At 38.2% G+C, this 27511-nt stretch overlaps 1 protein-coding gene across 1 annotated transcript in view; it reads left to right on the top strand.

Annotated features, from left to right (window-relative positions):
* The window catches only part of USH2A (usherin), a 676006-nt gene that overhangs the window by 570993 nt on the left and 77502 nt on the right, over positions 1–27511 (top strand). Inside the window, exons 59-60 of the mRNA XM_045809720.2 lie at positions 1048–1210; positions 13949–14303. Of these exons, the coding sequence (XP_045665676.2) occupies positions 1048–1210; positions 13949–14303 (518 nt within the window). The remainder of the gene's footprint in view (positions 1–1047; positions 1211–13948; positions 14304–27511) is intronic.

Here is a 27511-nt window from a genome sequence, read left to right on the forward strand (position 1 = left end):
GAATGAATCTTACCTATTTTACTGTGCTTACCTGAACTCTATCTCATATATGCAGACTGTCACCCTGAGTTTCATGGCACAGGCTAGTGGTCTATGAAATCATCATCCATCTCTCTGGTCTTAAGGAAGAGCCTCCCTCAGTCCCTTCATCCCTCCGAATGTGACATCATATATTAATAAGAGAAGAAAAGATGTAACTCATATTGGTGTATAAAACATGTTGCTCCACTTTAAATTAAAGAAATGTCCCAATATTATACTCAAGTGGTGGGAACTCCTATCTTACTTGTGCTTAGAAACTTCTGTTTCCAAATGAGTATGAGTTCCCATGAGTTGATTAGGACACAGAGTCTGAGATTTTGCTTTGCCTCGTCTTCAGAATTGTGAGTCAGTTTGCCCACTTCTTTCTACAAACCAAACCAAAGCATTTTATGTTGAAGGATACTTTTTCTCTCTGATATAGTCTTCAGCTAATCAACATGGAAACGGCTTTAAACTAGTGTTTTCTTTATGGAAATGCAAAATCAACTTCTGCATCTTTATGTCTCTAAAACTATGTTATGGAGATACAATATTCTTCAAATTAATTGATTCTTATGTGTTGGGAGGTGGTTATTATTTTTAAATATTGGCAAGAATAAGATATTATTAAGAATATACAAGATGTGCAGGTCACACACACTTAACGATATTCAAGTACATTAACACTTTCTGGCAAAATGACTGTAATAAACTAGAGAAACCACAGTTCAGACAAGCATAAGCATTCTTGCCTATGCCTCTATAAATTTGTGGTTACTTAATGGATTTTCCAAAAATGATTCCCTATTTAAATATACATAAAATATATATAATATAAAATATGTATATATATAAATATATTCAAATTATATAGAGATTTATAGTACTAGTCTAAAATATGTGTACAAGGGTCATATACAAAAGTTCAGCTAAAATGATTTCCATGATCTCCTTATCCTTCTATATGCATATGTAACTCTTCCCCTGCTTGACAAATTACTAAAGGACTTGATTCTTTTTTTCAAGGAAGTTGTGGAGTTAGCAGTGGGATGTTTGTCAAAACATCTGAAGCAGCCCCAGTGGGTCTACGTTCCCCTGTTCTTAAGGCACTGGGGTCAGCTAGCATAGAGGTTAAGTGGATGCCACCTGAAAAGCCAAATGGAGTCATCATCAACTACTTTCTTCACAGGTAACATTGACTATTACTGCTATTTTAAATTATTTAAAAATGTGTACCATTCCAGGACCATAAAACCAAATACATTGTATTTTTCCATAAGGGAATAAATGGGAATTGGTGCTTTATGGAGCACCTACTAGGGTCTAAGATTGGTACTGGGGGGCGCCTGCGTGGCGCAGTCGTTAAGCGTCTGCCTTCGGCTCAGGGCATGATCCCGGCGTTGTGGGATCGAGCCCCACATCAGGCTCCTCTGCCATGAACCTGCTTCTTCCTCTCCCACTCCCTCTGCTTGTGTTCCCTCTCTCGCTGGCTGTCTCTCTCTCTGTCAAATAAATAAATAAAATCTTCGAGAAAAAAAAAGATTGGTACTGGAAGCTTTTACACATGATCCAGGGGGAAAAAAACCACAGCTACCATGTAACACTTTTGTCTGAGCCCTACTTGAAAGATGAGACCTCATAGTGCACATCAGCCTTACCTCTGATTAAGTCGTAGAGCAGCACCCTAGAGGCTCACTGACCAAGAGAACATAGTCATTCCAGAGCAGGAACCAGGTCTGCAATGAGAATTCTAATATTTCCCATCACCTATTATGTGGAGCTTGGAAAAACTTTTTATCCTCAAAAAACAAGGTGCTTCCCATATGCGGAAAGAATGGCTCAACTCTGCAGTTCCCCTTCTGGTGGAAGGAGTTTCCACTCAGCTGGCTGGATGGTTCTGAGAATGCAATAGATGGTAATGCAGCTTCTTTTCACCATGATGTGCAGAATTTGTTTCCAAATTTCTGCTCAGCAAACATTAATTTGAAGAATAATATTTCTGATTCAAATACGCACAAACACGTAAAAATGGCTAATGCGAATTTACATTTTACGCTAAGCACATTAGTGCAAGCTCTGCACATTTTGTTCCTAAAATGAAGAAAAGAAGGAAAGAGAGAGTGGAGGGAAAGAGAAGAGAGCAGGGAGAGACAGAGATACTTGGGGACCATGGGCACTTTGGGTTGAAGGGTATTGCACTCCCTGATCCAGTCTTCACCTGATCCACATGGACATAGTTTTAATTTAATGTTTTCTTTTAATAAATTATGAATAATGAGGAGAAGAAGCAGAGGGAGAGAGGGAGAAGAGAGTATGGAAAGGTGAGAAGGAGAGAGGGAAACAGAATGACAGAAAGGGAGAGGAAAGGAGGAAGAGAGGAAAGAAGGCAAAGATAAAACAGAAAGAGAGTCAAGGAGGCAAAGAACCTGTCCACTGAGAGTTTGCTATCTGTCCTAGTCCATTCAGGCTGCTGTAACAAAAATAGCATACACTGGGTGGCTTATAAACAACACACATTATTTCCCTGGAAGTTGGGAAAATACAAAATGAAGGTACTGACAGACTCCATGTTTGGTGAGGGTCCACTTCCTGGTTCACAGACAGCTGTCATTTCACTGTGTCCTCACTGTGGCAGAAGCAACTAGGGAGCTCTGTGGGTCTCCTTTAGAAGGGCACTAATCCCATCCATGAGGGTTCCATGCTCATATCCCAATCACCTCCCAAATGCTTCATCTCCTAATACCATCACCTTGGGGGTTTGGAATTTGGCATATGAATTGGGAGTGGAGGAAACAGTTATGTCCCGAAATAACTAAGACAGAAAAGACACTATGGAAGACAGATATCAGCAGACCTAAGGGATTTGCAGATGAAAACCCCATTCCAAAAGCCACGTATTTACATTAGGCAAACAGAGAACAATACATTCTTGCTCAGACCCTCACCCCTACTCCAGCAGCCTCACACTTCCCTTGTTTGGTCCTGTGCCCTGAATACGTCGAAACTTAGTTCAGGCTCCTTTTGCAACTTCAGATATTGAAACCCTTTGATTCAGGTCAGTCTTCAGTGATGAGTAAGGTTTATAAGAAAATTATGAAAGGAGAACGTATTATTGCATTTCTGCCTATGTAAACGACATGGCCAAAAAGGAGCAAGCCAAATTTCTGCTCAGCAAACATTAATTTGAAGAATAATATTTCTGATTCAAATACGCACAAACACGTAAAAATGGCTAATGCGAATTTACATTTTACGCTAAGCACATTAGTGCAAGCTCTAAAATGCCCATCCTCTTCCAATAGTTTTCTTTCATCTACTTAATGCTAATTGTATGAGAAAAGCACATCAAATTCCTATTCTGCATAAAGGGAAATAAAGTATCTGTTATAGAGCAGGACGTGGCTTCAGTCTGTTGGTTTTGTAAATAAAGCTCATGATTACAGTGACTATTCCATGGCAGCTATAGAGAGGGAAAACAGGAAATATAATGCAGAAAGCCCGCTTCAATGAAAAATACTGTAAATTGAATTTGACAGCATTTGATGGCATTTGATTATTCTAGTCACAGCCAAACAATGATATAAAGAGTAATATGAAACAGAATGTGTTACTGCCTAGCAGACTCAAAAGCAATAAACCTTCCTCCAATGTGACACAATCACTTCACAATCATAATTGTAGCCTGTTTGATACCTCTGAGTACAGCAGAAGGGCACTGACTGACATAGATACATTTTGTTTTTTATTTAAAGTGAAATGAAAATGGCGCACTGGGGCTCCAGATACAATCGTTATATTCACCTACATAGGCATGAATCACTTGGCGGTTATTTCAGCTGAAGTTTAAATGTGCTTAGACAACAACAATATCAAATTTTTCTTAGATAGCTGCAAAAAAAAAATCAGAAATTTGTAAGGACAGAAATAGAATGTAGACACATAGTTCTTTTTCATTCTGGGACTACATAGAGCCCCTTCTATAGTTATAGCCACGAGCCTGCAGTATTTCTGGGGAGGTTATGGCATGTAATTCCTGCTTCATCATTTGCCTCCTCTTTCTTGTATCGCCACCAAAGGAAATACACTTAGCTCAAACCAAAGTCGGGGTTTGGCCTAGGCAGATATTTTCATTAAATTGCAGGAAGCCAATTTGCCAATCCCATTTTGCAAATACCTGTCACTCTGCTCTCTAAGCCCCTAAATCGCTTCCCCTCAGTAATTTCCTTCCATTGTCTAAAGTCTGCCTCTAGATATCATCCTATTGAAAAGCTTCTGTGCTGATAAAGGGGTGTTGATGACTTTACAAACAAAATAATCTAGGAAGGATATGATTGTTAGTGCAATTTCTTCTGTTCTGTTTACCTGTTACTTTGTTATTTGATTTAGGCTACTTTGTTCACTAAGGTGAGGAGTTACAAAAGACAATACTGACAATAGGGACAACATTGATGTTAGTTGTGCAACCTGTTACTGATAAAGTATAGACAAGGCCATCTTCAGCATTTTTTTTCTCCTTATAGTGCGTTTGGATATTATAGTAATGATTTTTCAGTATTCCCCTCTATCATATATCTAGAATGTTGTAAATGCCAAAATCCCTCCACAAAATCTGACTTCTGTCTACAAAATCTACCAGATATTTTTTCCTTAGGACTTTACAAAATACTTAATGAAATGATCTCCTACCATTTTAATAGAGACAAAATTGCATGAGGTTTATTCTCATAAACTCTCTCTTTAAATAAATACAGAGATTGATCAATGTGCAATAAGAAAAAAATGTATACAAATACCTTCTAAACACTGTAAAAGTAGAAATGAATAATGAACTCTTTCTGAATATTTAAATAGTAAGATTTTGAAGGATAAAAACGGAGATAGTTTAGATAGATGGTTGATATGGAAAAATATTCCAAGCAGGGAAACACAAATAATAATTTTCTAGAATGGAAAAATTAAGCTGATTGAATAAACTAAGAGGGCATCGACTCAAAACTGAAGAAATTTTTATACAGTCAATTCATGTTGCGTGGAAAGATAGATATGGGATGGTGATAGGTAGATAGATGATCAATAGATGATAGATACATCCATAGATGGATAGATAGAAAGAAATGTTCATATCTACTGTGAGATCTGAGTCCTATTACCAAGGACCTTTACTATAGTAGGAGATATAAGTCAAACTTAAGCAAACAAATGAAAAAAGAGAAATATAATGTGAAAAATATAAATATTTACCAGAAAGTTTATAGGAAAGAAAGATTCTTTTTGTCTGGAATATTTATGGAAGACTTCATTCATTCATGGATGAAGTTGATGTCATTGGGACTTGGTCTTACAATATAAAAATTTAGTGACCATTATTAGAAATACTTTAGTTGGAAAAAGTTTTAACAGGACAGAATATTACAAAGGCTATTTATCCTTTCTTTATGATTACCCAAGGCGCATAAAATTTCCATCAATGAAAGTAACTATTATTAATTTTAACATATATAATATTTCTTCTTTCTTTTTATAGTTTCCCTTACATAAAAAGAATCCTATTGTTCATGTGTTCTCCAATTTTCTTTAGGTATTTGGATGCACACACACACACACACACATACACACACACCCTGCACTTCTTTTAATGACTCAACTATATTTTATTATGTGGATGTGTGTCAATATTATTTAACCAATCCCCTACTGATGGCAAATTAGGTGATTTCCAAGTTTTCATTACAACAGCAACTCTCAAAAAAACATCTTTACAATGAGCAGGTGAAGGATTATTCTTGGTACTAGAAGTGCAGGGTCTAATTTTGTGCATTTTAAATAGAGATTGTTCGATTGTCTTCTAAAAATGGTTTGTAAGAATTTTAATTCTGGGGGTACCTGGGTGGCTCAGTCGTTAAGCGTCTGCCTTCGGCTCAGGGCATGATCCTGGCATTCTGGGATCAAGCTCCACATCAGGCTTCTCCACTGGGAGCCTGCTTCTTCCTCTCCCACTCCCCCTGCTTGTGTTCCCTCTCTCACTGGCTGTCTCTCTCTCTCTCTCTCTCTGTTAAATAAATAAATAAATAAATAAATAAATAAATAAATAAATAAATAAATCTTTTAAAAAAAGAAGAATTTTAATTCTGAAAACTCCTGTCCATAAGGGGTCTTAACAATTTTTCAAACCTTTGCCAGTTTAATATTTTAAATGACATATTGTTGTTTTAATTAAAATTTTGATCATTATAAGTGAAGTCATTCATTTATTTTAAATATTCACTTGCTATTTGTGTATGGGTATATAAATATTATATATCCTTAGACTATTTTCTTTTGGAATATTTCTCATTCATTTGTCTATGCTCTTTATATAGTAAGGAAATTCTCCCTTAAATATCATATTAAAATAACACATCAGTTATTTCTTTCAGCGATTTTATGGGTTCTACTCCTTATATCTAAATATAGACTTAAGTTGGTTTTAAAAAATGAGACAAGAAGTCTATGCATTTATTTTTTTTTAAACTATCTAGTTTGTCAACATTATTTTATAATTCACTGTTTTGAAATACCACCTATACAAAATTCCATCATCTGGTCCATTTCAGGATTTTATATTCTATTTCATTTATAGTGGACAGGATTTTAATAAGCAGAGTCTGGTAGCAAAGATATCTCAGGTGAATAAAATTAATAGAATGAACAATTCCCAACACTAAAGGCATAGTGTTCAAGTAATTGTCAGGCTTGGCTGGAGCCTTTGTTATTTATAGGGGGAATTTCGACAATCAGCTTGATGGTAGATTTTAGAAGACTTGAAATACCAGGCTAAGGAGTTTAGATTTTTGATGTGGAGGCAATGTAAGCCATCAAGTTCAGGGTAAAATAGAAAAGCATTGTGATGAAGTGGACAGAGCTTGACATTTGTAGGCAGAAGATGTGGCTTCCAGGTGCTGGGTCCAACACTTACTAGTTATGTGACCTTGGGGAAGTCATTATATTCCCCAAGCTTCATTTTTATGTAAAGATAGGCTAATAAACATAAAGAATTACTTCCTAGAATTTTGTAAGAATTAAATGAAATAACGTATGTGAAAGTCCTGTGTTAAACATCAAGCATGATTAAAGTAGGAAGTCATCCTAGATGTACAATAAAGATGTGCCATGCTTTAGGAAGACAAATCTGGCAGGTACAAATATTTAAGGACAAGGAAAAAGATCCATGATATTAAAAGAAGAAGATTGCACAACAGTGTGCCTAGGATGATTCTGTTTTTCTTTAAACATATAGAATATTTCTTTACATTTTTATGTGCATAAAAAATATCTGGAAAAACAAAAAAACTTAACAGTGCTTATCTCCCAGAGATAAGTTAAGCACAATCCTTTTATTTATTTTTATTTTTAAAGATTTTTTTTTAATTTTTTTATTTGAGAGAGAGAGAAAGCATGAGAAAAGGGAGGGGCAGAGGGAGAAGGAGGCTCCCTGCTGAGCGGGAAACCCAACGCAGGGCTCAATCCCAGGACTCTGAAATCCTGACCTGAGCTAAAGACAGATACTTAACCAACTGAGCCACCCAGGCTCCCCGAGCACAATCCTTTTAAATACAGATCCTCCTCAACTTACTCTGAGGTTACATCCCAATAAACCCATTGTAAGTTGAAAATACTATAAGTCAAAAATGTATTTAATACACCTAACATACCAGGGGCGCCTGGGTGGCTTGAGCCCTAGACTTTTGAATTTAACTTAGGTCATGATCCCAGGGTCATGGGATCAAGCCCCACATCAGGCTCCATGCTGAGCATGGAGTCTGCTTGTCCCTCTCCCTCTGCTCCTCCCGCACTTGTGCTATCACTCTCTCAAATAAATAAATAAAATCTTTAAAAAAAAATACATCTACCAAACATCATGACTTATCCTGGCCTATTGTAGATGTGTTCAGAACACTTAGCCTATATTTGGGCAAAATCATCTAACACAAATAATATTTTGTGTTATTTTTATATTTTAAAATATTATTAATTTTATAATTTTATATTTTTAATCTTATTCTAGAATAAAGTGTTGAACACCTCATGTAATTTATTGAACACTGTACTAAAGCATAAAACAGAATGGTGGTGTAGCTACAGAAGGGTTGTGTGTCAGTTGTTTACCCTGTGATTGTGTGGCAGACTAGAAGCTGCCACTCGCTGCCACTGCCCCAAATTCTTCAAGAATATTTTACAGCATACTGCTGTCCTGGGAAAAGATCAAAATTCAGAATGTGAAGTACAATGTCTACTGAATACATATCACTTTCACATCGTCATAAAGTCAAAAAATTTAAGTCAAGCCATCATAAGTTGGGGACTGTCTGTACTTGTGTTTTTGTTCATCCGTATTTTCTAATTACTGTTCACAACAAATGTTTCATATGGCAAGATAAAGACAAAATAGTAAATTCAGTTAGTCCAGATGCAAATCAATCCTCACCCTGTTAATGATTTCCCGATTTCTCTCTTTCTGTGGACATCATCACTCTCTGTAGCAAGTTCTGCTTCAGAAAGAGAAACCACAACAGTCGTTTTAACTGATTTTAACTTACATAATTGTTAACTAGTTGTAAATTTGTTAACTAGGTAATTGGAAGGATAAAAAGTGAACTCTAAGATTATCATGCAGGTGGCAACTGCAGGAAACAGCTACTACCCTTGGGACTGAGGCAGCTAGAATTTAAAACTCAGTAACTAGAGGGGAGCACACGCCCCCACTCCCTGCCCGGGAACCCGACCCCCACTGCCATGCTGGCACCCAGACACCTGAGGAACAAGCACCGTCCAGCTGACGCAGGTGTTTGGGGAGAAGGCATGAAATAAAACTGGTTTTTCCAAGTGTTGTTAAAATTTCATACTCAAACTTCTCTTGAGGGGGAAGGATTTGTTACTTTCAGTGTGAAAAATCCTGGCTGAAGAGACATTTACATAATCAGCAAGCAAACAAGAAAAGTAAGCAACCAGTTCCTTTTTCCTTTCAGCCTTCTGGTCTCCCTCTGGCGCCCCCTATTGACAGAGCTCAACATAGACTCAGCAGTTAAAGCAGAAATGCCATTGCAGAGTCCCAGCTCCTCCATAAAGCCAAAATATTGAAGGAAAGGGTTATTGCTCAGAGACAGCGACTTAATAATGGGCACATTTTTCTAGTTAACCAGGTTTCAGAGAATTTTTGTCTCGTCAACCAGTCCGTCACCCAGGCATTGCTTACAAAATATTTATTGTTTATTATAGTGTGCCATGCTTCCCTAGGGGCTGAGAATATACAGATAAGTAAGAGAGAGTCTTTGCCTTCAAGGAGCTTGTAGTATGATATAGAAGGTAGAAAAGAAAGAAAATATATTACAATATAGTGTGACAAGTGAATCCATAGAAAGTAGACTTAGCACATAAGGCAACACGATAATTCTATTTGAGAGAGAAGCAAGGGGAAGACTTCCTGGAGAGAGTGACTGTGGTGGTGCTTTAAAAGATGAATTAGAGTTAGCCTATAGAAAGGGGAGGATGAAGAAAGTGTGCAGCAAGGCATTGCAGAACAAGAATGACGTATCAAAGCCACAGAAGCATGAGCTATCTTGGACTAAAAGGGAACTGTGGGCAAGCATTTGATTATGACGGGGATATCAAATGGAATAGAAATCTGGAACATAAAGCTGTAGTGGTAAGCACAGGCCAGTTGCATGGCAAATCACTACCATTTTAACCAGGATTAAATCTTAACATTTTTGGATTATCTCTGACGTCTCCTCCCCCGACACCAAAGTATCTACTCACTCCACGAAGCTGGATGATTCAACCTTTTCCATGGCATTTGGTAAATCACCTGTGTTTTCAGTTCCTCTACAATCAGTTGTAGTTCAGGATCTATCTTTATTCTCATGTGGTCTGTTGAGATGACCTCTTCACGATGTGACTGACTACCTGTTGTCATTCCCTTTCAATGCAGCCTTTACATGATTGCTGGATTTGTCTTCCTAAAAGCAGCTTTGGACGCCATTTCTATGATAACTTCATTTGTATCATGTATTACATTTAACCCAGTGATTTTCCTGTGCATAATTTGATATAATTCTTACAAAAATGTGGGGACATTATACACTATAAAGTTTTTAACTCCAGTTTACAAAGTGGAATGGAAACTTAGAGAGCACAGGTGAGTTTTGCCCAAGGCCATCTAATCAGGGGGTTGTAGGCCTAGACCTACAACCTATCTCCTCGGACTACAGGTATTTTGGGTTTTATATTTAAATTGGTATTCTTATTATTCTTCATAAGGTGAGGGTGGCAGCTTCATAATCTGAAATTGCTTTGGAAAATGAACTAGTTATAGGATTTTGCTTTGGTTACTTCTGAAGACAAACGCTGAGAATTGTTGCAGGGAATAAAGGGATAAGGAGTTTTGGGTTTTTTGGGTTTTTTTTTAAGGTTATACTACAGTAAGAAAACATAAGTATGAATCTCTTTTAAAATATATGGTTCCTAGTTTTAATACTTATTTTTGTTTTCTTCTTAGTGTTAAGCAACAGTAAATTAACTCTAGTTGGAAAAGGACATTCATTTTTCAAGTATCTCCCAAATGAGTTTAAGCATAGAATAACCATTTGGCTATTCAGAGAGAACTGAAAATGTGATTTCCCTAAACGCAGACTGTTCAGGAGGAAACACTTCCAGTTAAATGAGCAGTTGAAGCCTAAATCTTAAATAAATTAGGAATAATTGTGATCTACTTAACCTCTTCGGTTCAAAGTTTATTCAGACCTGAAGATATTCTGTTTTTTAACACCACAGATGGAGCATTTACCTCAACATAATGTTAATTTATTGAGTATTCAATAGTGGCAAGAAATACTTAACCAGGCATCATCCTTTAATTGGTTTGGTGGATAAACTTGAAGCTAACACAATATTTAATCTCGCACATAGCACAGATTTTTCAAATTCATGCTTTCAGGCAATTTTTAAAAGAATGTCACAACCATGGCTACACCTCAACGTGGGAATTCATGAGAGTTTAATAAAAATTAATTGAATTGTCATAGGAAGGTTGAAGCCAGACAAAACAGACAATTTTTATTTCCCCATAGAAGTTTATGTTTGTTTGCTGTGTTATGTTTCTTGCAAACACCTTTTAAAAACTCACTGAGTGGAGTCCTTGGCTGTGAGCCCTGTGGTCCTCATTAGAATGGATCCCTCCCAATGACACACCTGGTACCTACTATCTGCAGCAAGTACAAAGGCCAAACCCTGCAAACCGACACTGAGTGCAGAATCTGGCCCACGCATGGTAGCGAGGAATAATGAGGTGGGTTGCCGAAACATAATTGCAGGTCACTGAGAGGTATCTAGGAAGCCTCTATAGTCTCCAGCAGGAGGCTTGTCATTGCTCGTGCTTAGGTCATTGTGATTTATCAACTTGAGGATCATCAAATTCCCAAAGCCAGAGATTTTAAATATCCTGCCTTTTTGTGAGAGGTACTGTCATTTACTTTGCCTTAATAACCCTTTCCATTTTGATGGTTAATCTGATATGGCAGCATGTGACTATCCTGGCATCTGAAGAACATGTTCATTAAATACTCCTAACAGCCTGGAAAATACTGCTTTATCCATCAGTCTCTCTCAACTACAGAGTAGAAGCTGAGTAGGAAAGGGTCATCTCTTGGGTACATTCTTCCCCAACCTAGAATGCTACCTTAGTAGGTAAAAAGAGTTAATAAAGATGAGGCAAAAATGCAGAGAAGCCATGGAATTACATATCTTTTGGCCATTTGTTCAAAGAAATTATTGAATTTACGGGGCTCAGATGCTAGGAATATGGAAATAGATCAACCACGATTCCTCAGCAGCTTCCCCTTCTGGTTAGGTCTGTAGCTAACCAGATTTTTTTTTTAATTTTTCATTTTTGCATCATGAATTTACATCCAGATGAGCAAATAACTGTTCCGAATGAAATATCAGATATTTGGGGCTATATTAACAACTGACAATTCCATTCCTCTTGCTTAAATGTTTAATGCTCAATATATTGAGTACCCAAATAGTATGCATGGGCCTTAGTTTTTATATCAGTCAAATCTACAGATGGCACTGAAGAATCCCTTTCTCAGGCATTTGGAAGGATTTTTTGAACATACTCTGAATTTTACTAGGTCTTGGAGAAGACATTTAAAAGGAATCTGATTTTTGTCCTTTAAAGATCTCTAGAGCAAATTCATATTACATAATTTATCATGTTATTTTCATTAATTTGCATTTAGCTCTATCTTCTTGACTCAGCCATGAGTTCCTTTAGAGAAGGAATGTGTACCTCTGCTCCTGGTACAAGGTGTGGTGTTATATTAAGTGCTCAATAAAGGTTTGTTGATGAATACAAGAAAGAAGGGCCCTTACTTTGAAGGGTTATGGCTTAATTAAAGAAGAGAAAATTCAGAATATGCATGACATGAAGGATGTGAATTCAAAACATTTTTTAAATATCCTGGAAATAGATGCAAAATAATTGTGCAAGGTAAAAGAGAATTAGAGCCGTGGGCTTCTCTTCGTCATTCCTCATCCTTCGGTGCGCTAGCCAGGGCTTTTTTGCACAAAGATCTTGTGGTTCTAGGAGCATTAAAAGGGTCACGCTCAGTGTGCAAACACTTTTCAAGTCTCTGCATTCATCATATTTGCTAATGTCCTGTTGACCAGTTCATAGTGAGTTTGGGAGCACATTAGCAATAGACATGGATATAGGAAAACAAAACAATTGGAATACTTACTGCAATCCATCTGCTAGAGAAGGGTAAGAATTCCTCATAATATCAACGTCTAATAATTCTACATAGTGTAATTTCCAGTTGTGCAAAAAATAAAATTGTGCAATGTAATGCATGTGCACATGCACACACTTCACACACATATAATGGAATATTACTCAGCCATCAGAAAGAACGATTACCCAACACTTGCAGCAACATGGAGGGGACTGGAGGAGATTATGCTAAGTGAAATAAGTCAAGCAGAGAAAGACAATTATCATATGGTTTCACTCATTTGTGGAACATAAGAAATAGCAGGGAGATCGGTAGGAGAAGGAAGGGAGGAATGAAGGGGGGGTAAACAGAAGGGGGTATGAACCACGAGAGACTATGGACTTTGGGAAACAAACTGAGGGCTTCAGAGGGAGGGCGGGTAGGGGATTAGGATAGACCGGTGATGGGTATTAAGAAGAGCACATATTGCATAGAGCACTGGGTGTTATATGCAAGTAATGAATCATGGAACACTACATCAAACACTAAGGATGTACTGTATGGTGACTAACACAACAAAATAAAAAATTATTATTAAAAAAAGAATATAACACTAAGGAAAATAAGTCAGAGAAAGACAAATACTGTATGTTTTCAGTCATGTGTAATTTAAGAAAGAAAACAAACGAACAAAGGGGGGAAAAAAGGCAAACCAAAAAAAAAAAAAAAAGCAAAGATCCAGAAATATTTTTTAAATGTGTTAATAGTGCTTACGTATATGCTTCTGATTTTTTAAAGTTTTTAAATAACATATGTGTTTCTACATGTTGTATGTGCAGATTTTTTTAAGGAAAAATTTCTAAGGCAATACAATAAAATGTAATTATGGGTAGTTATGCACTGTTTAAATGTTTTTATTTCTTCTGTGTTTTCCATATTTTCTAGGAAATATATACATTCTTTATGATTAGCCAAAAAAAAAAAAAAACCTACACTTAAAAAATGATACTGAGTCAGGCCTTTTGTGTACTCTTGCATCTGGTCTTCATTATGACACCAGAAAGGGACAGTTGAATTGATAACAAATTTTTCTGAAAAGCAATTTCTTACTCTATGTGCAGACTTTCTTTTGAAATGTGCTGCTGTCCCTGATTGCCTTCCTGGTCTCCTTGCAGACGTCCTGCTGGCTTTGAAGAGGAGTCCCTTTTGTTTGTCTGGTCAGAAGGAGCCCTTGAATTCACTGATGCTTCGGATACTCTGATGCCTTTCACGCACTATGAATACCGAGTCAGAGCCCACAACTCCAGGGGCTCAGTGGAGAGTCTGTGGTCATCAGCACGGACCCTGGAAGCCCCACCTCAATATTTGCCAGCACCTTGGGCGCAAGCAACCAGTGCCCACTCAGTTCTGTTGAACTGGACAAAGCCAGAATCGCCCAATGGCATTATCTCCCAGTACCACGTGGTCTACCAAGAGAGACCGGATGATCCAATGTTTAACGTCTCTACTGTGCATGCTTTCACCGTGATGGTAAGAACTTAGGAAAAAAGAGTAACAGATGCTTAGAGTATCTGGTTAATATGTTGAAATTGATTCTTTATCCAGCTTATCGTTTGTCTTCAGTGAGAGCTTAAATGCATTAAAATCTTTCACATGTGAAAAAGAGCAATGTAGTCATGGGGAAGATATTGAATTGAGTGTAAGGGACATTGGAGACCAGTTTGCAGGCCACAATTAATTTTCATTACCTCAAGCAAATAAGTGAATATCTCTGTGTGTGATTTCCAAATCCATTAAATGGGGATACTAAATGTGTCTCTGTATACCTCATGGGGATGAAGCATAGATAAAATTAGACCAATACGGATATAGACACAGATACAAATTTGGTGCAGATACAGATATAGACACAGATTCGGATCAGATATGGATATAGATAGATGTGACATTATTGGCTCTTTGAGAAAAAAAGGAAGTTAAATTTCTAGATCTATCTATCTGGATGATATAGATATAGATATCACATGCACTATAACTTACTGGTGACTTATCTGGGGTGATCACCTCTGGCCCATAACATAACTTAATTGAGTTCACTAGTATCTTCTGAGAGCTTTCTTTTCACCTGGCATAAGCTGATGTTCTATGGGAGATATGGAAACAGGATGGTTCTTGTATCAGGGAGATTTCTCTTACTGCAGAGATGAAAATTGAACATAAGAGAAAAGTAAGAGAAGTAGTGAACTATAGCCTATAATATCCACCACATGGTGATTCAGATCCCAGATTCCAGCACCTACCAGGCGTAAACCACAATACAAGATCACAATATCATCTACCAAAAGTGTTAGTCAAGAAGTGCTCTGAGAGCTCAGCAGGAAACCCTCAAACTGAAGTGGCTTCATGGAGAAGATGAAATTTGTGGTCTTAGTAGTTAAATACATACAATTTTTAAGATGTGCCAAGACCTTGCTAAATATGAAAATCTCTCATAAGAAAAAATAAACAGACAGCATAAAGCATTATTTTCAAAAGCAGACCGTGTTTCTATGCTACCAGTCTAGATACCCCAATATCCCTGAAGGTTATCTTATAGAGTATAACATTTATCAAAATATCTATATAATACTGAGCAAATATATTGTAAAGAAACTCTGAAAGAATAGTTGTAAATGAATAGTTTAAAGTGCAATATTTTCTCCCTGTCCTTATATTCAGTTTTTCCATATGACTAAAAAATAAGCAGTATGTGAATTAAAGAGATAATATTAATCTTTCTTTTACTTAGAATTCGGAATGGGTACTTTATTTTTTACGTGACATTTAATTACCTTTGATTATCTTTCATACTACATCTTCCTAGAGCCTTCATTACAAGCATTAGAAGCAGTGTTCTTAAGTGCAGAAGGTCTTTTTTAGTTGATATGTGATCCACGGAGAAATCTATGACTTCTCACCTTGTCCTTGGAATTTGTGTTCTAAACTAAAGCAAAATCCTAAAAAATAAAGTAAAAATACTGAAAAACACTTGACAAGGGCTTTCTGAATGACATACCTTAATTTAAATATATTTTTATTGAAGGCACTAATATTGCAATAATTAAACCTCTGATTTTAAAGTATGGCTTTCAGAGGCCTGAGCCTAAACATTTAATTTCCCAAAACAATTTTATTGGAATTCTCTTATGGTATACCCTCTACATCATTCCTTCATAGCTAGTTTCATCTCACAACACAAGATTTAAAGCATAAAATGAACTCTGTCCTGTATTTAAGCTTCCAGGTTCTGTTTTTATCACACTAAAAAGTTCCTGCAAAAGTGGAAGGCCTAAGGCCCCAAGCTTTAAGCATTGCATGGCCCATTATCCATGGGCCCTGCCAACACAGCTCCCACCTGGCAGCCCAGTGTTGCTGTGCTCTTCCATTTTCTGAAGAGTAACCTTTGTGCAATGCTAAAGAGAATAGCCAGAATGACCAGGAAACAGTAATATTTCTGCACCCTATTTTTTAATGTTTGCATCTGTGTGCGTGTTCAAAGTGCCCCCCCCATCTGGAAATCTGGCCCTGAGAATCCCAAGAAAAGATTTCATCAGGGTCATTAGGAAAGGCCCCATCTGAGCTTGTTAAGCAATCAAGGACATCTTCCATTGAGCAGTCGGGCCAGTGTTCAGATATTGTGGTGAGTAGGCCAGATTTCCGGGTCAGGAGACTACTATGACTCTTTATGGGCTGACATCTTTGAAAGAAAGAATCAGAAAAATAAACTATTGTCTTTGAGCTTCGTACATTCCTACATCCCAAGAGAATGTGTTTGAGCCTTAAAAAAAAAAAAAAAGATATTTAAAGAAGGGCGTTCTACCATGTAATTCCAATTCCTCACCATCAGAGAAGAATGTTTTTTTTTATCCTACCCAAATCCTTCCTCCTGTCACTTAAGTCCATCCTTTCCTGTTCAGAAGAGCATGACTTCTCTAAATCAGTGCAATGAACCTTCAGGGTCAAGAACAGATTATTGACGATTCAATCCAATTTGGCAAATAGTCATTGAACACTATATTCAGTATGCCAATACTCAATACTGTGGTCAACTGTATTGTTGAAGACTACCATGAGACTGGGCCCTTGGGCAGAGCAGAGACTGAAGGGGAAGTTGAGTAATCAAGTCTGAGGCACACTTTATTACTGCTGGGCATATCAGATTTCTAAGTTTCTTTACTTCTGAGTTTCTGCTGCTCATGTTCTAATGATTCCCTTTAAATCTCTCTCTGAGTGTCTTCCTGGTTCTACTTAGTTTTTCTCTAATTCCTATACTAGCTAAACATCTTTACTGTCTTCTTCCATGTCTGTGCCTGCCCTAGGAAATATTTCAAGCTTTTGTTTCACTGACCACTCTGGCTAAAATTTTCTAGAGCAACAGAACTACATTTTCAATTGGTGAGGCACAGAATCCCTCCCCACAATTGAAGGATTACAATTTAATCCACAGACTTGCAAAAGGTATCACTAAATAGTCTCATTTAGTCTCTTGTTTACTGGGATCCTATCTCTGCATGAGGGGCCACCAATAAATTGCCCATAATGTAGCGCCATCACTGGCTTGTCCCAACGTCCCCCCAGAGTTGTTTATAGACAGGTGGACGTTGCTGGGAGAGCCACATAAAACAGGTGCAATGGATGCATGAATCCTCTTGATGGTGGCAATGGATGGAGAAATGGCAATGGGGGCCCTCCATGGGGGTGGAGAGCATATGTGTTGGCAGGAGCAGCAGCAGCAGCCGCAGAGGCAGCAGGAGAGGAGAAATGGAAGGAGCGTGGGTTTTAATGTATCACCAGCTTCTCTCCCAATCTCATGAAAAGTTTCATCTCCCTTTGGGCCCAAGTAGGTTCTTCTAAGGGGAAGAGACAGCTATCTAGATTCCTGGGGTCTCTTCAGACCAATACTCTCCACTACTGAAAACAAGCTTTAAGTAGAAGTCCTTAAGCTCCCTTCCCAATTAGCTCTGTGATGAATTGTGCAGTGTCAGGAGAGAAACTGTATTTAGCCTTGCTTGGCATGCAGGAGTTCCATGGTGGTATTTACAGGGAACACTCCTGGCGAGGTTGGCGATATTGCTGCCACCATTCAGATTTGTTTGCTTTTTCTCACTGGCATCTGCCATCGCACTGGCAGAAATAACTTGGGATTTAAAGGCAAAGGTGGTTTACCTGTTAGTCTGTGCTCTCAGTATATCCCTGCTTACCCCACAGGGTTATGAAACATCAAGCCCAGATCATACATTTGCCCAGTACCCTGAAAGATAGATGGTACTTCACTTTCTGGGTAGAATCAAGCATACGGTGCTGAGGGGTAAGCAAATTATATGGGTCACTAAAAGTTGGCTTCCAATCTGGAAATAAAATCCAGAATTACAAACTCTACTTTCTATATTTTAGTTGCCAAACTCCCTTGCCCAAAGTCAAGGAAGAAGTATTCCAAATTTTCTCTTGTGGTTGTCTCAAGTCTCTTTACCATTAAGTAGATATGGGGGGAGAGGGGGGATGAGATGCTTCATAACTGCCATATTGTGGAGAATTTGTGAGTAAATTGATTAATTTGTTTTTAATCCCATTTTTATTTTGGTTTAGTATAATGTAAAATATATTATTGCTCTTTACATATGATCTTAATTAATTGTAGCTCTTAAAATTTGATGACTCTTAACCTTTTCTCCCCTTATTTATAAGACAATAGAAATGCACTAGGAGATCTAGATATCTGTAAGGACTGCTTCGGTGACTATCTTTCCAAAATGAAGAAAAATTTGGTAATAAAAACAATCACTGTATTTTTTATATCAGTTCTATGAGCTGAGATTTTCACACTTTATAATGTAACTGTTTTACTCATTCTTTATATAAAATTATAAAATAGAGGTGGATAAATGTCACACAAAATGATGACCAGTTATTGGCTTGACCCATTTTGTTGTATTGTAATGATGGCTTTGGTCTGACATTAACTTTTCATTCATTAACCTTACATTACCTTTATCCCATTTTTCTAACATGGTACCAATCACGGATATATATCAGGGATCTGCTTTGTACTCAATATTATTAGAGATGCAAACCAAATAAGTCTTCTTGAACTTCATATAAGTACTTCTTAGAGAGAGCTTTGTTTTTCTCAAACCACTTTATTCCAGTGAACTTCCTCCAGGACTCCCTTGCTCAATCAACACTTATTTCCAGGGCAGGTCCTGTGGTTTCCCAGCCACATTCAGTGACAAGGACCAGCCCAGTTTTGGTAATCAGGACTCATTTCGGGTGTTTAAAAAAAAAAAAATCTAGTCTAAAGCCTGCCTCGTGTCAAGAGATCTGCAGTAGGAAAGAAAGGACACATTTATTTTGTTTATTTCCTTCCCTCTTCTTTAGTTCCCTCCTGTTGATGTCCCCAGGACTATGGGAGAAAGGAGAATTAGACAAAAAGGAGCAGAGCCTTACTCATGAATCTTGTTCTTATCCATCTGCCAGTGCTTCTTGTGGGGCTATATGGAGATCCTGCATGGGAAACTCCATGTTCCACGTTCCCTGATACAGGCAGCACACTTTCTGGCTAGTTTCTTGCACCATTACTGTCCCCCAGAGATTCACCCCACAGCCTCTTTTACTTCTGGGTTCTTATCTCCTGAGCAATCAGCTGATACTAGGTCCTATCACACTGAAAAAATCTTATTCTTTTCTTGACATCCTCCAAGCATGGGGAAAACTCATTCTACCAAATAAGGAAAGTAAGCTTGTTCAGCTCTATCTTCTGTACTTACCCTACCATGCTGGGTGAGACCCAGCCAGCTTCACAACTTCATAATTCATTGACTAAGAAGCAGGAAACAGCTTCTGTGCTAAGCCACGATCCCCAAATCTTGGGATCACATGGGAATCTCAGAAGATGCTGTTCCATGCTAGTAGCTGCATCAAAATTACTCTGAGTCTCTTCAGCTCAGTAGCAAGCCTCAAGAAAAGAGTAGATTGTCCATCTCACCTTTCTTACAGACACCCTCAATCCCTTCAAGTTGTTCTCTTGGATATCCCTCCTATGCCTTGAGAGATGGGTGTGGCGTATCCCCATTCCTTCTTCCCAAGTAGTAAGGAAATAACCTGGGGAAGTTTCTCTACCGAATTCCCTTCTTCAACTTGTTTTTTCATGAACCTGGATCTTCTCTTATATAAGCTGTTTTATATAGATCTTCAGAGGAAGGTGAGCTTGAAGGTGTAAGGCTGATTCTTTCTTTCCGTAAGTCCTGCAGAGGAATGTCTAGCAGTTCCATTAGAGTTACTTATCACCCATTTTTTCTAAGCTGTACTTATTATTCCCTTATACATCCTGTTCCATAACTAAAGGGATCCATCATCTTTCTGGTTGCTCAAGCCAGATAATCTTTGAGTCCTCCCCCTTCCTTATTTCCATATCCAATTTTCACTAAATCCTACTGATTCTATTTCTAAAGTATATCTTGAATCCTTCTGCTTGCAGACCACGTTAGGTTCTTCATACATGTTGTTCCTCCTCAAATAATCAGTTCTTACACTTCAAATAGATCCATTCTCCTCCTCAATTGTCATATCTGAACTAAAATGTTACTCAATACATAAGGCTATTGCAAAGGCTAAATATATTAACGCATATGCAAAGTACTTTAGAAACTGTAAATGGCAAAGTAAATAGGATGTAAAACTTTAGAAGTCCTACTATTTGGACTAACAGAAGCTGGAAGAAATGAACAAAAGTAGAAAAAGTTTTGATTTGCATAAAGCAACTGTACTAGCTTGGTTATGAATGAAAAACCTTATGTTTTATATATTCTAAGCACTCCTCACCTTGCAACAAAATTCAGAGCTTGCAAATTTAAGTGTTTCTTGACATCACACTGCTAATTTCCAGGTAATGTCTCAAGTATTGGATTGGGCCCTATTTCTTTTCTAAGTCACCTGGAGAAAGAACATGCTTTTTGTGTCCCTAAGGTTTAACACTCACCCATATTCTCTTCCACCATAACATCTCAGTCTTGCTCCTCTGAGTCCTTGTCAGGTGATTACCTCTCTAGATGCAGTTCTGTTTACCCACCATGATGCTCAGTGGACCCTGCCCATTCCCGATCTGGGATCCTATCAGCAAAACCTGAGGTCTTTTGATAATACACAGACACACACACACACACAGACACACACACACACACACAATTCATAAGTCACACAGATTCTGCCAAACTAACATTGGCCTACTGTACCTGTGCCAAAGAGCAGGCTATCAGTTTATGAGGGGCAGTTGGCGGGGAGGCTATTTGCCCTTTCACTCCAGTATGTTGTTGTTGTTGTTGTTGCTGTTGTTGTTGTTTTGACTTTAGCTGAATTGTAAAGACACCTAAGAATGCCACAGAACCTTGTTAAATACATAGGTGAAAGTAAAATGAACGTGTCCACACGGTAACAGGCCCAGGCCATAAATTCAGGCTATATGCCATTTAGCAGAGACAGCAAGCTGTAAATGGCAGTGAAGGGCAGAAGTTAATTGAACTACTGTGCTCTTGTCACAAGTGGAAAGTAGCCACTACCTGAGACAAGATGGCTGCCCCTGAAGTACCCTATTACAGCCAAGAGATCATATCCTGAGCTCTGCAAGGGCTTATGGGTGAGGGGGAAATCATACACAGATGACCAATTTTTTTATGGTTCACAGCCGATCAAAGTGAAATTCAGCAGCTGTTCAGGACAAGTGACCACTGTAACGGCTGTAATATAACCTACTAAATAGAGAGGGAATTGCATTAGAGCAAGAGGTTAGCCGTGATTATCGGCAGGTGAGTGCTTTATTGAAGTTGAAAGACCATTAACATTGATAGAGTAATTATTTCAACTTGAAAGTAATTACCTTGATGGGTGATAACTTCTCTAGTGTTCCCAGATTTGATTGGGCCAAACAATTGTGAGCTCCTGAAGCCTAGAAAAATATTACAACAATACTGTGATTTTTAAATTACTGAAACCACTGTTGGAATATTTTAATTATGCCGAACAGTGAAAAGATTTTGCCTTATACCAGCTAGTGACCTCTCATGTAGAGAGAGACATTTGCTTTTTAATCCAAATGCAATGACCCACACCCACCACCTGTGAATACATATGTGATGGGTTTGCAAATGAATCTTTTTATCTCTATATGATTTTTAAGGTGAAACATCTTGTTAGTGCCGTAGCCGGGTGTTAACTAAGCTCAAACTGCTGGCATTGTTGACCATGTGTATGACCCGGGAGCCCCCAAAACAGCAACTATCCTCTGTCTTTGTCACAGAGGGTTTAGGTTTGTATAAATTAAAGATTTTGATAATGGCATGACAAAAGTTGAAAATTATGGATGCCACATATTGTGGATCCCAAGTTTCAGATTTTATTTAGTCACGTAATTTGTTTGTTTGAATATTTTTCTTGCTCGATGTTATGCAACTCCACTATAAACACGCTATTATCAGGGTGTTTTCTGTTTATCCACACTGGACATCAGCAAACAAAATGAAAATTGAAAATCTGTGCTACTTGCCTCTCTGAAATCTCATGCATGTATGAAAATTATGAGTTGTTTGCAACTGAGGGCCAAGACACATAAAATCTAATGTGGCGATTAAGACCAAGAAATATCATGGGATTCTTCCATGAATCAGTTATTCACATAATTCTCTTTTGAGAACCTATGTGCCCAGACACTATAACAGATACAAAGAAAGAAGAAATACTCTCTTCTCTCTGTGACTTATGGTGCTCTTGAAGCAAACAAGGAAAGAGACAAATTATGATATAGTAAGCAATTATTTGGTCAGGCTTAGTTGTTGACTGTACTTAGAAATACTTCCAAGAACCTAGGAAGACCCGTGCTCATACCCCTAATTCCAAACCCAGCACTCATCCTGCAGAACCACAAACCACTGACTGAACAAACACAGCATCATGATTCTTAGTCATGCTGCCAGAAGAGATGAATGTGACATCACCTTCAAGTTCCTGGATGATTCCTTAGACCTTTCTATCATCTTGGCAGGGTTTGATCAGATGATCAGCCAGTGAAGGACTGTCTCAACAGCAGCCCTTCCCAGGCCTTTTTTTTTCTAATCAAAATCTGACTCTCATAAGGGCAAAACAGGTTTCCACCTGTTGTCTAAGAGCCACTAAGGAAAGTTTTACCAAGCAGGCCATAAATTCAGAATATATGCCCATCTCTCCTTCTCTGCTCTAATTCCTCTCCATAGACAAAGTCGTTGGGTCTCTTATTTCAGAAGGAATCGGAGTGCAGAAATCCCTACCAAGCCAAAAGAGATTTGCCAACTGAGAAGTGAAATGACTGGTTTGAATTTGGTAAAACAGTAAGGGTTTGAGATAAAGCCACTGTGAAAGTGAGAAGAATTTATGATTTGAATTGTAAATCTTGCCATTAAGCCAACCAAAGAGTGAGGAAATCTGACCAATCTGACATCACATCGGAGTTCTTAACACAGCAGGCTCACTGTGTGTCATATGCAGTTGGGCTAAAGATTGTATTAAGGAGCCCCTCAGGTACTCTGAATTTAAAATAAGTGTAATAACTCATTTTTAAACATTTTATGTGATACTTGGATTATTAAATAATCACATTACAAAATCAGGGAGTTTTAATCCATTCAAAAAGGTGCATTGTCTACCTCTGGGACATAATGGCCATGTCTAGATAGTAAAATTACAGTATATTTTTAACGGATGTAAATGTTACTTTTTGACAAGGCACAAGTAATGAATTTTATCATATAAGTTCCTATTGGGTGATTATGATACAGAGTTTTATTTTTGCTAAAGCAATTACTAGTGTCATGGCTGGATACCTGTGCCCATTAGTGGCTGGTTCTGTGTTTTTTTTAGGATGGTTATTGATCTCTTGCTGAGCTGAGATTCAGGTTTTATGCCAGATAGCTTGATTAATGGGTTGGTTTCTATAAGTGGACTGAATGGGGATAGAAACCAGGGGCGGCCTTCTCTGCCAACCCCAAATCCGTCAAGACGCATAGCTCATTATGAAACAGTTATCAAGGATACATGAAAAATTAATTGGGCTCAGTTTGATTCTGAAAAGAATCGGCTTTCTACTTGGCGGGCCCCCCCACTCTTTCCAGATGTTGTGCACCGGCCCCTGGAGAAACAGCAAAGGGAGATGTATTAATACATTGTATTGATTAGATCAAGACCCCTGACAGTTATTTGTAGAGATACCATCTGGCTGCTGTTCGAATTCCTTCACCAAAAACAGGACGTGACATGTTATTAATCTCAACTCTCTAAGTATAGACAGTTGCCTTTTCTGCTAAACCGCATTTTACCATTCCGTAGGAGACGGAGGCAAACCTGAAGGGTGCAGAAATTAAGGTTATTACACAAATTGAGCCATATGGTCCAAATATTTCAGCAAGAAAATTGCCAGGCAATAAAAATTGCTCCTGCCTTCCTAATGGTGTAAATTACAGTTTAACCATGGCTCTAATGATGTCCTTCTGCCGCGCTTAACTACTGTTACATGAAGGACATTGTTTTAAAAATATAAAAAACAAGTAAATGCCAGCAGCGTGTTTTACAATCTGTTAGTGTGTCATTAAGAACACTGTCAGAATTACATAAACATAATGGCAGGCAACCCAGCATACAAAAGAACTCGTATGGAAATAGAAAGTGTCTTGAAAACTCTTCTTTATCTGTAATGTCAAGACCACAGTCCCCTCTGGAAGTTGTCCAGAGAGAAAAGCCCTGTCCGGTGCTTTATTCTAATTCCCACGAGTGTCCCAACAGCTGTATTTTCTAAACAAGTCCTGCAAGTCCTAGTGGGCCAACAAACACATCTCGTCCCAGGTGAGGAGAAAGCTAACCAGTTCCAGAGGAAATGATAGTTGACCTTCTTAAGTATTTCTGTTGCTAGGGATCCGGGAGAAGACCCCACCATCTTCCTTAATGGTGATTAATGGTATTAAATGTACAATTGGCACTGTATTTCCAAAGAAACTAGTCCTGCTATTTGGGGCACAATACTAAGAGGACACTTACTCAGGCTCATCATACGGTAAAGACCATCAATATTTGAGAGAGGCTTGAACCCTTGAAATGTTTTTGTGCCCATCATACCAAACAAAACACCCCAGCATTTAAAAACTATATTCATGCAGATCATAAGAATATTCATGTTTTACTGTTACACCAGGCCTCCAACCTCTTGGCATTCTAACATGTTCGAAACACAGTTTAAGGTAAAGTCAGGAGAAAAATTTATCAAAATTACATATGTATATATAGATATCTGTAGATAATTTGAAAGAAAGCTACTTTTAATTCCTGTGGGGAATTTATCTGTTTTTTTCCAGCACTTTTTTCTTCTCTATTTCTCCAAAGAGAGAAAGCCAAGGGTCTATTTTGCCCTTTTAAGTAAAAAAATAAAGAAAAGAAGAAAACAACAGGACACAAACAAACAAAATCCTATTTTATATGCATGCGTTAATATTAGTGAGGACCAGTTGCTATATCCTCATGGCATAAAGGGCCAGGGTGGCAATCTGTTGACTGGAGCATTTTCTGCCAGGAAAGTTCTTCCCCCAGAAATCCCCACAGGTGGCTCCCTTTCTTTCTGGTCTTGATTGAAATGTCACCTTCTGTCACTCTTGGGGAGGTCTTACCTGGCCTACCTAACTATAATTTCACTCCTCTCCTCTGCCCCACACACTTTCTGTCCCTCTCCCTTGCTTTATTTTTCACCTCAATATTTAACATTATCTACAAGTATATGTCTTTGCTCATGTTTCTTGTTTACTATCATTCCCTCCAGTCAGAATATAAACCCCCTGAGAGCAGGGATTTTGTTTATTATGCTCCCTGATTCCCAGAACCTAGAACAATGCCACTTTTAGGCAGACATTTGTATGATGAAAAAGTGAATAATGAGTTGATAAAATCTCTAATGAGCAAGAGGTAACTTGCATATTATTTCTTGTTCCTATTCAAACTACAGTCATATTCTAAAAATTTTTTTTCCAGTTTCTTGGTAATGCCATATATTTAGTCTAAGAGGAGATCGCTACATTCACAGATAAGTCACACTGAGGTATAATTACTTATATGTTCCGATTTCAATCTCTAAGCAGTTATTTGCTGAGAATTTTCTCCAGAAAACTCATTGCAGCCACTTTGCATATGCCACCTCATTTCATCTTAATAACCACTTAGTAGCATATTATTATCTACAGTTTATTAGTGAGAAAACAGAAACTCAGAGAAGTTGAGTTACTTGGCCACGGTCACACAGCTCATTACAAAGCTGTGATTCAATTTCAGGTCTCTCCACTTCTAAAGTCTGTTCTACCCCGTGCTGCCTCTTGAATTATCCATCTCATGAAACAAGATATTATTTAGAAAAGCGAAAGATCAGTTAAAGCCACAAAATGATAGTTTAACACATAAGGGAAAGCACATAGCATGATAAGACTGATTGTCTAATACAAATATAGTACACAACTTATGAAAGACTCAAAGAATTAAAGTGTCACCTGGATGGAAATTTTTAGGGAAGACCTGAAAGAGGTCTGTGCCTTAAATAGTGGGTAGAATTTGAACAGAAGGAGGGAAGTGGAGCAGACATTTTCTCAGGGAAAGAAACAGAAGCCTGGTTTTAAACATCTGATGGTGAGTCTCTGTGTTAGGAGGTAGAGAACAGGACATTCTTCTAACCTGCCTCCATTTATTGGGTTGACATTAAAGCAGCTTCATTCAAAATAATCTCATCTGGTGCCTAGCAGAGCTGTGGAGTGAGGTAGTCGGGAGCATCGGTCTGCAGGCAGGCAAACATGAATTGGAGATGGCTTAGCACCATCCCACCACGTCCTTGGGGAGGCCAACCCTACCCTCCCTCAGATGCAGCACTGCACAGAACAGCAGAAGCAGAGTAAATAACCCAGGAAATGGTGATTATTATGATCTGAAAGTGGTGGACGGAGAGAAAATCAGTCCTAAAAGATGTCGGTGTGCTAATGTGTTGACAGGGTCCTATCTGAAGAGACAGAACTATTTTTTAAGAAAAAATATTTTTCTCCTTTTTTTCATTTACCCTTCATTCCCTAACAAGCCTTTCCCAGACCATGGGCTACTTAGCAAATCATATTAACAACAGAATGTTGTCTTAAGACAGCTGACCCAAGAGTCCAGGTGCCATAGTGGGAGAAGAAAGGCAAACTCTTGGTTGGAAAATTTAGAGGAGACTTCTTCTCCAAAGCTCAACTTGGGAAACTACACTCATTTAAAATATTAAAGTCTAGTGTTCAGGTGGTGCCTCAAGTGGCCCCAGATGTGCTGGGTCACAACATGAACCTCATCAGGTAAACTGGTGACATCATCACCGGCTTTGTGGCACTGCCTGAGGCCACCTCATCAGCATTCAAACACAGAGCACCAACCATTCAAACACCTCCAACACCTGCCCTGGAGATGCCACAAGAGCTGCTTACGGAGCTGGAGGGAAGGTCCGATGGATCTCTCTTCTGCTGTTGTCTCATAGGCCATGTTCTATACAGGACCCACGCTGCCGTCTTTTCTGACGTCACCTTGTGTAATTTCTGATTTTCAAGAAACTTAATGTAGACCTAAAATTAGCTTCCTAAATATTGCTGCACACATTAAACCATGACTAATTTTCTTCCTTTGTGACCTAC

Source organism: Ursus americanus, chromosome 2, assembly GCF_024610735.1.
Source record: "Ursus americanus isolate L20-20 chromosome 2, mUrsAme1.1.p, whole genome shotgun sequence".
In the NCBI taxonomy this organism is placed as follows: Eukaryota; Metazoa; Chordata; class Mammalia; order Carnivora; family Ursidae; genus Ursus; species Ursus americanus.